At 35.7% G+C, this 14,265-nt stretch overlaps 1 protein-coding gene across 1 annotated transcript in view; it reads right to left on the bottom strand.

Moving 5' to 3' along the window:
* Window positions 1-14,265, bottom strand: part of LOC114031528 (cation-independent mannose-6-phosphate receptor-like) — a 142,396-nt gene that overhangs the window by 83,717 nt on the left and 44,414 nt on the right. Inside the window, exons 3-5 of the mRNA XM_027846658.1 lie at window positions 9,773-9,897; window positions 8,198-8,296; window positions 1,467-1,599 (exon numbers count right to left, since the gene is read on the bottom strand). Coding sequence (XP_027702459.1) covers window positions 1,467-1,599; window positions 8,198-8,296; window positions 9,773-9,897 — 357 coding nt within the window. The remainder of the gene's footprint in view (window positions 1-1,466; window positions 1,600-8,197; window positions 8,297-9,772; window positions 9,898-14,265) is intronic.

The following is a 14,265-nucleotide window of genomic DNA, read 5'->3' as shown; positions in this document are numbered from 1 at the left end:
GGCTGTGGTTTAACACCTCTGACTTACAGTCTTAAACATCAAAGACCTTAACTGGCTTTCCCATGGTTACATGGTTAATAAGTGTTAGAGACAGATTTTGAACCAGATCTTCCTGACTACAGGAACTCTATCCATAACTTACAAAATATTATTGGCTGATTATGAAGGAATTTTAGTTTTTAATGAATTTAAGAAAAAGTCCTAATCTATAAAGAACTGTTTTTCTCCAAAGGAATACATTTGAACAGGATGCCATTGGGAGCAACAAAAATCTCCTGACATAAACTGATACCAAAAAAGGAAAATTTTCTTGGATTAGTTTAGATAAAATATTATTCCATACAACTGGTGGAATAATTTTCAAAATTTCTTTTTAAAACTTTCCTAGGTCCAAAACCTGAAACACCAAGTATAGAAATGGAAAATTAAGGGTAGAAATATCAATCTTTTTAAAAATTGCTTTGCAGTTTATAATTTAATAAACGGTACAACTTAAAGAACACAAAAGTACTCAGCTAACACGAGAGAATGTCTTTTCACTAGATCACCAGCAGAATATATCAGTCCCAACATGTCTAACTGAAGACTTAGTATAGGAGGAAATTGGCACTATCTTTGTTCTCCTTGATACCTGTGCCACAGAAAGCCTTGGCCTGAAGGACTGACCATGCTGCCCTTGGTGGAAGAGCATAATACTCATCTTTAAGAATTAAGACGGAGTCAAGTACAAGACTACACTAGGAACTTGGGCCTTTAGTCTTCTAAGAGCTATTGAACTGGCCTAAGACTTTTCACAACTACTATTTGGGAAAAATCCCAGGGCTTCTGTCAACAGGTTCTGGAAAGTCTCAGGACACAGACACTCACAGACACACACAGAGACACACAGACAGACACACAGACACAGACAGACACACACACACAACTAGAAAATGAAGCACTACATGGGTTAGCAGATGCAAAACTCCCCCAGGGTTTTCCCCTAAAACACAAAGGAGTCACAGCTGTGCCTACTCGTATGTTCTCCACTCAGGGCACATCCAAGAGATCTAATATCATCCATCTCTGGATCAGTGATTCAAACGGTTACCTAGGGCTAAATCTCTATTTGATACTCTACCTTCCCTCTTGCCCAATATCCAACAACACATAACAGAGCTAGTCTTGGGTTAAGATCAACCCTTGGGAGTACTGTTAGGCAGAAAGCTAACACAGCACAAGGGTTTCAGTTTGATCAGTAATATGTACTGCCTGAAATAAAGGACAGAAAATCACTAGATTATGAATAGGGAGGCAGGGTAAAACACCTATTTAGAAGATAAAAATGGTAGGGTGTTTTGCTAGGACAATTATAAATGTCAATTTCAAACCAGAAAAGAAACAAAGTAGCTTCAGAAACTCAAGACTTGAGTCTTCAGAAAATCCCAAACAACAGTAGTTCCCCACACACAAACACAGATTCAGACCTATGTCTCTACAAATGTTGATGAACAAGGAAGCATCATGATCGGAGTCATCCACCAAGTAGCTACCAGAGGTATTGATCAATGGATTCAAATCATGCTTTCTTAATTCTTGATCAAACACATAGCAAGGCACCTAGAAAAAAGAAAAAAGGTCATCAAGTAAGTGTTTGTAATGTATGCACCAAGTACATTTCATTTAGGAAACTGGTATTAAGAATTTTACATATTACAGCACCCAGGTTACTTTGATTTATTATCATCAATTATCAGCATAAATATTACTTTACTTTGCAATTATAATAGCTATGGACATAAATTCAAGCAAATCTGAAATAAATTATATGAATAGGTCTAAGCAAAAAAGCACACACCAACTCCATATGAACTTTTGGTCACTTTGTAATATAAGGAAAACAAATCTGTCAAGTTGCGCAGGCGTGCGCGCGCACACACACACACACCTCTTAATGCAATCAACATAAAACTAAAATAGTGTGTGTGTGCGCTTGCTATGATTTCGCTGGCATAGGGAACTCAGGATGACTTAACTTTCCTCTTCCAATGCAGATTAGCATGTGCTTAGCATCTTACCATCTTAGAGAGTTGCCTGGGAGCACTGAAAAGGTAAGTAACTTGCTCAAGGCCACACATGAGAACACCTCAGAGGCAGGCCCTAAACAAATGCCATCTGTAACTTAAAAGCCAGCCCTTTATCCACTGTGACAAAACTGCCTCTTTATAACACCATATTTATATAGCATATAAAAGATTACTTCTGTTAACATCATACAGAGAAAGAACAAAGGGTAGTAACATAAGTTTTTCACATAAGTCTTATATGAAATTGGTGGATAATCAGTTGTTTTTTACATAAGGCTACTCTCGTCTTGGCCGTGATATTTAGAAGTTTTTCTCTGAAAAACTATGAACTCAGACCCTGAAGACTTTTTATTAACATGAAGATAGGTTTTTCTCATCCACACATATTAATTTCTCTTTTCTTAGGAACAACATATGACCTCACTCACAATTCTCTCAGCAGATGAACTCTGACAAAAATGTCATTAAACTCATTAGACAATGCAAGTCTCCAAGATCTAGAAGAGGTTTTTTATTTCTAAAGTGTCAGGATCATCTGGATACCATTACCTATCTATAATTACACCTTTGCTTGAAACCAAATGCCAAGTTTTCATTTGTAGACATTGTATTTTTAAATGCATTAGCATCTTTGTAGCCCTACCCTTCCAAGGAATAAATAATAGATTCATCTTCTCTGACAAGTCACGCCCATTCTGATGATAGTAAAGCAAAACTGCTGGTATACAATCCTGATCACTTTCAACTACTGTGATCATAATGTCCAATCTCCCATTGTTGTTGTTGTCATTCAGTCATTTTTCAGTTGTGTCCAACTCTTTGTGGCAAAGATGCTGCAGTGGTTTGCCATTCCTTCTCCAGGTCATTTTACAGATGAGGAAACTGAGGCAAACAGGGTAAAGTGACTTGCCCAGGGCCACAGAGCGAGGACGTGTCGGAGGCTAGATTTGAACTCAAGAAGATTAGTTTTCCTGACTGCAGGCCTGGCGCTCTACCCATTGTGCCATCTAGCTGCCCCTAATATCCCATTATCACCTTTGTAAAAAATATTTTTTTCTGTCCTTTTAACCAAAGTTAAGTTCACTGGCAGGCCTATTTTTAAAATCCAGTTACTTAAAGTTACACTTGACTTTCATAACTTAGACATGGGAAATTTCTAATCTATTAACCTTTTTTTCTACTGTTTTTTTCAGAGATTTCATTTAGATTTGCCATAGATAGGGTCACAACTTCATAGTACTGTATTTCTCAATGTATGGAATCATTTCAACCATATCATTAAAGCAAAGACCTCACAAATTTGCCTTTCACTTTGCCAACTAATTAATTCCGTGTGTGTGTCTCTATGTATGTACACATACATCAGGAATCTACTAAAGGAGTTTGGACCTGTAAGTGCTTGAGGCTTATAGTCACACATAGAGCCAACCACCTAGTAAAAAAAGAGTCTTATTCACTGTGCCCATAATATGAACAAATTAAAGTAAAATATCTGTTTTATTTATGAAGTCATTGTGACTCCTTTTAAAACGTTCTATCAATTCAGGAAAGCAATGTAAAGGTTGGACTGTCTGGAAAGGGAACTAAAAGAGAGAAAGAAGTAATCACAAAAGATAAAATAAAGCCACTTCAATCGGACAAAATTAAAAAGCTTTTTGCAAAATACAAAACTGTTTCAGTCAGAATGATGACAAGAGAACTGTGAAGTTAGGGAAACATCTTTATATCAAATACCCTGGATATAGAAATTTGACATCAATTAGTAAGATCATGAACCACTGACCCATTATAAGCTGTCAAAAGAACAAAGTTTCCTAAAGAATTGCAAACTATCAGCAACCATATAAAAATGTTCCCAATTACTAATAAGAAAAATGCGTATGGAAACTGAGGTTTTACCTCACATTAAAGTGGCAACAATGATAAAAGATAAAAATTCAATGTTGGAGGGAAGGCAGAAAAATACATTTAAATACAGTTGGTAGAGCAGTGAACTGGTCCAACCAGAATGGAGAACAACCTGGCTAGAACTACATAAAAAATGCCCTTCAACTGTTCACTCTTAGATCCAGAGATCCCACACTACAGCAGGAGTTCTTAAACATTCTTTGTGTTACAATCTCCTTTTGCAATCTGGTAAAGCCTATGGACTCCTCAAAATAATGTTTCTGGAAAAATGTTATAAAAAAAAGAAATGCTATGTTTGAGTTAGATGTTAGTAAAAATAAAGATGTAATTTTTTTTTTCCCTCATCTAAGTTCACAGACCTCCTGAAATTTAGAGCACATGAAGCATTGATTAAGAACTCTTATTCTATAGTACCTTTCCCAACAAGGTCAAAGACAGACAGAGAAGCTTAGCATATGCTTAAATACTGAAACACTTTCTAAGGAAGCAAAAAATTGGAAAGGAAGTACATAATGATCAATTGGGGAATAACTGAACAAATTATGGTATGGTACCACAACTTAGCCATTCCCAAATCAATGGGTATCTACTTTGTCTCCAGTTCTTTGATACTACAAGAAGTGCGGCTAGAAATATTCTGGTGTATACATGATCTTTTTTTGTTGTTGACTGATTCAGCTTGCTGTCCACCAAAATTTCTAGAATTTTTTCAGACAAATCTGCTCTCTTACCATGCCTTTCCCATCTTGTACCTGGGAAAATGATTTTTTGAATCCTAGTGTCTACCTTATATTTATATCCATGAAATGTCTTCATATTAAATCTGGCTAACCATTCTAGGCTGCTGAAATATTTTTGGATCCTGAATTTATTACCCACTGTGTTAGCCTTTCCAGCTTTGTGACATATGCCATCTATGCCTGAAAGAAGTCATTCATAAGAAAAATTTCAGGGGCAGCTAGGTGGCGCAGTGGATAGAGCACCAGCCCTGAAGTCAGAAGGACCTGAGTTCAAATCCAGCCTCAGACCAAACACTTGACACTTACTAGCTGTGTGACCCTGGGCAAGTCACTTAACCCCAATTGCCTAAAAAAAAAAAAAAAAATCAACAACATAGGGCCAAGGATTGATCAATGGGACTCTCCATTAGAGATCTGCTCTGAGCTGGCATCACATTGTTTGAAGACACCTCTTTACTTTAAGTCATTCAAACCAGTTCCCAATATACCTAACTGTATTGTCATTTAGTACACATCTCCCTATCCTGTCCACAAGGATAGCATAAGACTCTGCTAAATGTTTTGTTAAATCCGGAGAGACTCTATCTCTAGCATGATTTTGATCTAGTAATACTGTCAAAGGGGTGGGGGAAGTTGGAGGTGGAGAGGAAGGAGGAGTTAGTCTGGTATGACCTGTTCTTGATGAAGCCATGATGGTTCTGAGTAACCTTCCTTTTCTAAAGGTTCACAAAAATCTCAACTTTACCAGGAATTGACTCAAAACTCACTCAGTTCAAATTTTCGGGGCCCCTCTTTCCCTTTTCCCTTCTCCTCATCAGGCTTTTGCCTTTCTTCTATATACTTTCTTTTCCTCTTGTACAAGGTTTTTTAAAGCTCACTGACAACAGATCAGCAATTACATTCGTCATCTCTTTCAGTACCCGGGGAGGAAGACTCAGTCAGTATTAATGTACTAACTTAGATTAATATTTTAAAGTCAATTTTAAAACAATTATCCAATGCTGACTAGGTTATTTAATACTATGGTGAAACTGTTCTTTCTAAAAGGAAATTGAGATTTATACCTTAGGGAAATAAAAACAAAAAAAAATCATCTAGACAAACAGGAAAAGAAAATAAAATTAGTGTTTACCTATCTTTGAATTTTTTTTTCCTCAGCAGAAGGAAGTCATACAATAGTCAAAATAGCAAAGCAAGATAAGTGGGATAGTTAGATAATAAAAACCAGTGGCAGGTATCAGAGTAAAATGGAAAAACAAAACACAAAAAGGAGGACTGTGTGGCCAAAAAAGGTCAGAAGTCCAAAAAAGGAAATCAAAGACCAGTTAAACCAGCTTGCTAAAGGACACAGTCTGAGACTTCATTTCTAAAGTAACTTGAAGAATGCCTCAATTAGTTGCTTTAAAAGGAAATTTATTCCCCTTTTCAGAAAATAGTTGAACTCCTAGTGCAGTAGAAAGATGACTGGACTGGGAGCCTAGATCTAGACCTAGGTTGTAATGCTAGATATTCCTCCCACCTGTGTGATCTCGTAAGCCAGTCATGAACTCTCTCAAACTCCAGGTTTCTCTAAATCAAGGATACTGGATTAGAATCAGGTCTCGAGGCTGTAGGGTCCCCACCCCTGGATTAGATGATTTCTAAGGACCCATCCAGCTCTAAGATTCTTTACTCAAGCACTCATTTCCTATTAAATTGTTTAAAAATTGACAGTAAAAATGGGTGTGATATATAGGCTTTGGTTGGGGTGAGGGGAATATCACTTGTGTATTCCCCTCAGATAAGGTAAGGAAACTCAAATTTAACATCAATTTCCACCTGAGAATATTGTCTGCCAAAAAATTCACAAGCTTTGTCACTCCCAATCAATATTTTCCCCCCTTCGGCTGAATCTCCTCTACTCCATTCCAGAAGGGAGCTATTTATCTCTCTTCTCTGCCTCTCTATTGTCATGGTTTTTGTTTTTTTTTTTTTGTCTTCTCTTACTGCTTTAAAAGTTTGAAATACATAGCATTAAATTACCTGATAGTATCTATAGCATTCATTACTACTTAAGGCATAGTTCTTCAATGTATGGTACTAAAAGAAAAACAAACAGTATCTCTTTAAAAAAAAAAAATAAATAAAGGAGGGCAGCTAGGTGGCGCAGTGGATAGAGCACCAGCCCTGGAGTCAGGAGGACCTCAATTCAAATCCAGACTCTAACACGTAACACTTACTAGCGGTGTGAACCTGGGCAAGTCACTTAACCCTCATTGCCCCCAAATAAATAAATAAATAAATAAAGAATAAACATATTTTGTGTAGTAGTAAAACAAGGCAGAATCAAGGGAATTAGAAATAAGGGATTAATAATAGCTCACATTTTTCTAGTCCTTTAAGGTATGCACAGTACATATCTCACTACAGCCTTATAGTAGGCAGGTAGTATAAGTTTTTTTCTCTCTCTCTAACTACACAGGTAGATCCCTGGTGAGGAAAACCTACAATTTCTAGTCTTGGACAGCTGTGTGAGATACTGAGAGGTTCAGTGATTTCCTGAGGGTATGTTTCTAAGGTGGGGCTTAAAACTAGGTCTTTCATGGCCCACTTTCTATACACTAATCCATTCTAAAGAACCTGAAGCTGAGACAAGTGAAGTCACTAGCTCAAAGTCATACAGCTAGTAAGTGTGAAAACCACAATGTGAACCAAGGTCCCCAGACATCAGTCATCATTTATCTTTCGTTTTCAAAAAAGGCAGATTTCAGAGGCTATTAGATAAATAAAAAGGAGAGCAAGATTACAAAACACTAGCAAAGAATGTGTACTCTCTAGAAAAGTAAGAGCAGGATGATATGACACAGGGGGTTCAAGTAAGTTTGCCTGAAAGAAAAAACTGGAAGACCAGTAAGAAACAGAAGAGAAGAGGCCAATATCAAGTGACCTGAAGAAGAATCTAGAAGCAACAGGTGAGAATATTAGGGCCATTATACACAGTTCAGTAAGAAATGGTTGTGTTAAAAAAAAAAAACGAAACGGTCAAGACATGCGGAGAAGGCAACTGTGCTTTTCATGTATTCCTTATGAATACATCATCGAGGAGGTAAATTCAATGCAGAGACATAGGTAATAATCCAGGATCTTTATCCTGTTGGCTCACTTATTTAAATTGCATAATCTAGTCATAATTAGGGCAACATCTAGCCCACAGAGCTTGAAAAGGTAATTTATTAAATAATGTCCAGGAAGAATTATGGTCTGCTTCATATATGTAAACAGGTTAAAAACATCTAATCTAAGCATCATGACCTTTAAAATTTAGGATCTCTTGTTCTTAACTTAGATACTGCCCAAAATTATTTTAAACAAGCAACTAAGCTGTATAGTAACTTTGTTAAACTGAGGTTCAATAATCAAAATGTTCCTTGTCTCTCAAAACCAGTATTTCAATCCTTGAATATCACCACAGCTTATCTGGTAAACATGTAAAAATTCACTTACCTCTTTGTTAGCTTTAAATGTGTCTTTCTTGCAAGCCACAGTGGTCCTCCATTCAAAGTAATGCACACATTCTGTTGAGGTTACAAATTCAGGCGTCCCCTATTTGAAAAAATTATAGAAATTAAAATCACAATTGTAGAATGTCTTTAGAGATTCTTTAAGAATTTTAAAGTTTCTTTAAAATAAAATCTAGATATCCAAAATTCAGTCAAGCAAATGAACATGCACATTCCTGTATCAAAGGGTTACTGGCTTTGTCTTAAGTCACCTTGAGATATGACCTTCAGTGCATATGAATTTTTCAACTGTACCGTTGTTATCATGTTAACATGCAACTATGTGATAATCAAACCATAAAGTGTTCTCTATTCTCAAATTCTAGATTTTTCCTCTTAATCAAATACCATTTATGTCAAAGCTAAGGGCATACCAAAACATGTGATCTGAGTTAGAAGACTCTAATCTTTCCAAAGTGTCATCCATCTGAGCTCAATTCAAATTTAGCTTCCTTCCCTAGAGAATTACTTATGTTGATATTCAATTTCTGAATAAATGCAAATATAGTTGATTTTTGGATGTGCTAGAAGATAACAGATCTCAGGATGGTCAACTCCAAATGGCCTAGTAACATGTCTCAGAAGAAGGAGGTACGAGAGACTAGATGCACCTCCTATTTATTGACTACTAGTTTCTTGTGCACCGAAGATGGAATTAATTAAATGAAGGTAATTAGCTAAAATTTAAACCCTGGCTACTTTTCACTGTTAAGCATGCACTTTATTGTTTCACAGCATTTCAAACCAACCGAGTAATCCAGACTGATCAAAAATTAACACTAAAAGTTCTATTTTCAAATTTCTTCAGGTGAAAAATTATGGCATCAGTACTTTATATAGAGTTTTAAAACAGTGTTTGAACACTGAGGTACTTGTTCTGTTTTGGGCAGATTTAAATTGGTTGCGTATGTCAACAGGTAATCAGAACATTATGACACTTACTCAATAAAACAAGTTCAGGGGACTCCTTAACAGCCTTTAACACCCCTAAATGCTAAAAGCTGTTTCCTAAAAGGACAATCATGTTAATTACTAGTGATAGCAACTGACTAATCAAATGACTATGTTCAGTTTCTTTTTTTTTTTTAATTTCATTACTTTACACATTAGTTTACACTTTAACATTTAGTAGTTTCTTAGGGTTATCAGCTCTACTCCTTACTAGTGGGTGATGTTTCTCTAAATAGCTCCTCTTACTATTGCTCAAGTGTAGTATAAAATGGGTGAATTATAAAACACACACATACATTCTCTCTCTCTCTCTCTCTCTCTCTGAAAAAGGAACTTGCTAAGAATACAAAAATCACCGTATAACTAACTTAACTATTCTAAACTTGTCGCTCTCTATATAGTATTTCAAGTCTCACTGAAAACATTGTAAATATAGACTTGAGGTAGTTTAGGATTCATATGCTTTATTTTTAGGTTTGTTTTTTCACTTGTGGCCAAAACACACAACTAACAAGACATTTGTTACCAGATACCAGACAACATGAAGAATGAATCCACATTGACTAACCAGAGTTTTCCCACATAAGAAGGCAATACTACTATGTACTGTTGTACTTGTTCCTTGCTGGAAACAGGGATCCCCTGTGTTGAATTCCATCAAGGATTTGGTTCCATTTTTCAAAGATAAGTCTCCTATGAAGGGGAAAAAGAAAAAGCCAACTATAAAATAGATATACTTCAAAGCTAATTCCAGTGGAATACAAAAAAGGTTGCTGGTTTTTCAATAGAGTATTTTATTTAGCAGCTTAGAGACATACAATCAAACTATACAACAAAGCATTTCTACGTGGAATGTTACTGCGCAAGTATTATCTGTAATGAGGATAAAGAGAAGCCTTCTCAATACAATCAGGGGTGAAACAAAGATGCCCATTATTACCTCTATTATTCAATATTGTATTAAAAATGTCAGTTACAGCAATAAGGGAAGAAAAAAAACTTAAGGAATTAGAATAGGCAATGAGGAAACAAAACTATCACTTCTTTGCAGATGACATGTTATACTTAAAGAATCCTAGAGTATCAACTAAAAAGCTACTTCAGCAAAGTTGCAGGATACAAAATAAAGCCACATAAATCATCCATATCTCTATATATTACCAACAAAGTCCAGTAGCAAGAGACAGAAAGAGAAATTCCATTTAAAATAACTGCAGACAATATACGATACCTGGGAACCTACCTGCCAAGACAAACCCAGGAACTATATGAACACAACTATAAAACACTTTTCACACAAATAAAGTCAGATCTAAACAACTGGAAAAATATTAATTGTTCATGGGTAGACTGAGCCAATATAATAAAAATTATAATTCTACCTAAATTAATCTATCTATTCAGTGCCATACCAATCAAACTATCAAAAAAAGTAGGTTACAGCACTAGAAAAAATAACAATCTAGAACAAAAAAATCAAGGATATCAAGGGAATTGATGAAAAAAAGTGAAGGAAGGCATACCAAATCTCAAACAGTATTATAAAGCGGTAAATATCAAGACAATTTGGTACTGGCTAAGAAATAGAGTGGTGAATCGGTAGAATAGATTCGGTGCAAATTACATTATAGTAAATGACCATAGCAATCTGGTATATGATAAATCGAACGATCCAAGTTTTTGGAAATATTACTCACTATTTCACAAAAACTGCTAGGAAAACTGGAAAACAGTATGGCAGAAACTAGGTATAGAGCAACATCTCACATCATATACCAAGATAAGGTAAAAATGGACACATGATTTACACATAAAAAATGATACCACAAACAAATTAGGAAAGCATGGAATAGTTTATGTAAGATTTATAGATAAGGGAAGAATTCATGACCAAATAAGAGATAGAGAGCATTACAAAATATAAAATAGATAATTTTGATTATATAAAATTCAAAAGGTTTTGCACAAACAAAACCCATGCAACCAAAATTATAACGAAAGCAGAAACCTGGGAAAAATTTTTGCAACAAGTTATCTCTCATGAAGGCCTAATTTCTCAAACATATAGAGAACTGAGCCAAATTTGTAAAAATACATGTCATTCCCCAATTGATAAATGGTCAAAGAATATGAACAGCCAGTTTTCAGAGAAAGAAATCAAAGCTAACTACAGTCATATGAAAAAATGCTCTCAATCACTACTGATTATAGAAATGCAAATTAAAACAACTCTGAGGTACCACCTCACACCTATCAGATTGACTAATATGACAAAAAAAAGATAAATGATGGATGCTGGAGGGGATACTGGAAAACTGGGCCATTAATATAGTATTGGTTATGAACTGATATCCAACCATTGTGAGGAGTAATTTGGAGCTATGCTCAAAAGGCTATAAAACTGTGCATACCCTTTGAACCAGCAATACTGCTGCTAGGCCTATATCCCAAAGACATCCCAAAAAAAGGGGGGGGGGGAAGACACCTATATGCACAAAAATATTTTTAGCAGCTCTTTTTGTGGTGGCTGAGAATTGGAAATCAAAGGGATGCCCATCAACTAGGAAACAGCTAAACAACCTGTGGTATATGACTGTAATGGAATATTATTGTGTTTTAAGAAATGACAAGCAGGATAATTTTGGAAAAACCCAGACTTACATGAACTGATGCAAAGTGAAATGAACAGAACCAGGAGAACATTATACACAGTAATAGCAATACTGTTTGATGAAGAACTGTGAAGGACTTAGCTATTCTCAGCAATACAATGATCCGAGAAAATCCCAAAGGACTAATGATGAAGTATACTATCCCCCTCCAGAGAAAGAACTGATACTGTTTGAATACAGACTTAAGGATACTATTTTTCACTTTCATTCTTTCTCTTTTGCTCGACTCTTGCTATGCAAAATTACTAATTTGGAAATGTTTTATATAATTTCACATGTATAACCTATATATGATTGCTTACCATCTCAGTGAGTGGAAAGGGGATGGAAGGAAGGATAGAACTTAGAATGCAAAACTTTTTTAAAAAATGTTTTAAAAAATTGTTTTAACATGGAATTGGGGAGAAAACAAACTATTAAAAATGTTACTGTTACAGCCTACTGCTTGTCATCCCTCCTCAAAGCATTTGTATTTTTTGCTTTTTATTAAATGTTTTTGCATATGTCTTTACCAAGCTAAGGCCTCTTGGGGCTGCCTTATTGTGGCACGGAGTTGACTCTGGTTTCTTAAAGGCTACACCAACAAAACTCAAGCTCTGGTAGGTCCTTACCAAACTAGAAAGTTAATTACAGATCTGGCCATGAATTGTATGCTTGCTGTCTGAGAACCAAAGTTCAAAGAGTCTATCACTATGGTAGTCTCCGAGTGGTGAATATTATGAATACAGCAACTCTTGAAGGCTATCTACCAAATCAAAAGGATTATGAGTTAAAATGTTGAAAAGGGTATGCTGCCAAAATCATAAACTCTTTAAGTGGCCAAGAAATTGCCAAGTCTTATTTCTCTCAAATGAGATAAAGTTCCTTAAGAATAGTGATAAATGCTTGAACAATTTTGAACCTTGGTACAGTGCGGTGTTATAGGGGCAATGAGAACCATTTTAGGTGCTCAATGAATCAGTTAGTTGTAACTGAATTGTAGGGATCCATTGGATTTCACCCATCCACAAAATAGCCTACTTTCAAGATCATCTCAGGATCCAACTTTTGCTATCAAGCTCCCCAGGCAATGAAAAATAAGGTGAGGAAACCTCATTAAGTGCTTTAGGAACAAATTTACTTTGATCTTCTCTGGAGATAAACAAATAAAGTCACTTAAATGCAAAAAAACAAAAGCCGATTCAAAAAATTTTTAATGCTTTAACATTCATTAAACTTCTGCTTTTCTTTTTTCATAGCATCCAGCAGACTTTTTTGTTCATTCAGAAGCAATCTGGAATCAAGAAGGTCTGGATTCAAATCCTCCCAGCATGACCATGGTCTACTTACTTAGCCTCCAGACAACTCCTTAAAACTGTAAATGATACATCTGAACTGGAACCGTTTTCAAATGTGAGCATTCCCCATCCCCATCTCCAGATCACAAATCCTGACACCTCCCCCTGCAAAGAGCCACAATAATTCAGAAACGTCTCTGAGAGTCCAGAAGTTGGCAAGCATGAGGAAGAGTCTTATTTTCATTGTGATATGACTACCAACCCTAAAGAAGACAGCCTCACTAAAATACAAAGATTCCAACAATACTATATAGAAAACAACAGGAGCAGCTAGGTGGCGCAGTGGATAGAGCACCGGCCCTGAAGTCAGGAGGACCTGAGTTCAAATCCGACCTCAGACCAAACACTTGACGTGTACTAGCTGTGTGACCCTGGGCAAGTCCCTTAACCCCAATCTCCTAAAAAATAAAAAAATAAAAAAATTTTAAAAAACAACAATTACTCATTACATCATATTTAGAACTTGAGAGTATAAACATTTACTATTAAAGATTTTCCATCATTTTCCTTTCATATTTCATATTCCTTTATTTCTCTTAAAGACAGAAATAAGACTATATCAAAGATTACTAAAGTATAAATAATAAAGTCTTAATTTATCCTTGTGATTGCAACTGTAGTGATTGAAGTATGTCAGGCAAAGCATATCAGATCTGTTAAGCAAAACTGACAAATGAAATGCTTGACACATATTCAAGCAAGGCTTGGGGGGTGGGATGGGATGAGGAATAAGGAAATATCAAGGACAAGAAATTCAGACAGGCAGAAGAAGAGTTTTAAAAAAGATAGTAAAGAGTGTGCACTGAGCAGTCACCCAACTAGACATCAGACAAATGAAGATGCTCAAAAGGACAGATTTAGTTCATCCAAACAGATGAAAATGACAGCTGATGAGTTTAATTTTCATAAATAATCTTGTGCTAAAAGCAAATAAACATTTCTGAAAAGAATGTCAGATATTAAATTATGAAAGAAACATCAAACATCTTACATTTGTTCTAGTCTTTCTCATTTTGGAGAAGAATGTAACTAGTGATGAGACACAGTGTTTC

The sequence above is a fragment of the Vombatus ursinus genome, unplaced genomic scaffold (genome assembly GCF_900497805.2).
Source record: "Vombatus ursinus unplaced genomic scaffold, bare-nosed wombat genome assembly UNPS02015175.1, whole genome shotgun sequence".
NCBI classification, from domain to species: domain Eukaryota; kingdom Metazoa; phylum Chordata; class Mammalia; order Diprotodontia; family Vombatidae; genus Vombatus; species Vombatus ursinus.
The sequence above is the reverse complement of the archived record's forward strand: the minus strand, read 5'-3'. Positions and strand labels throughout refer to the sequence as shown.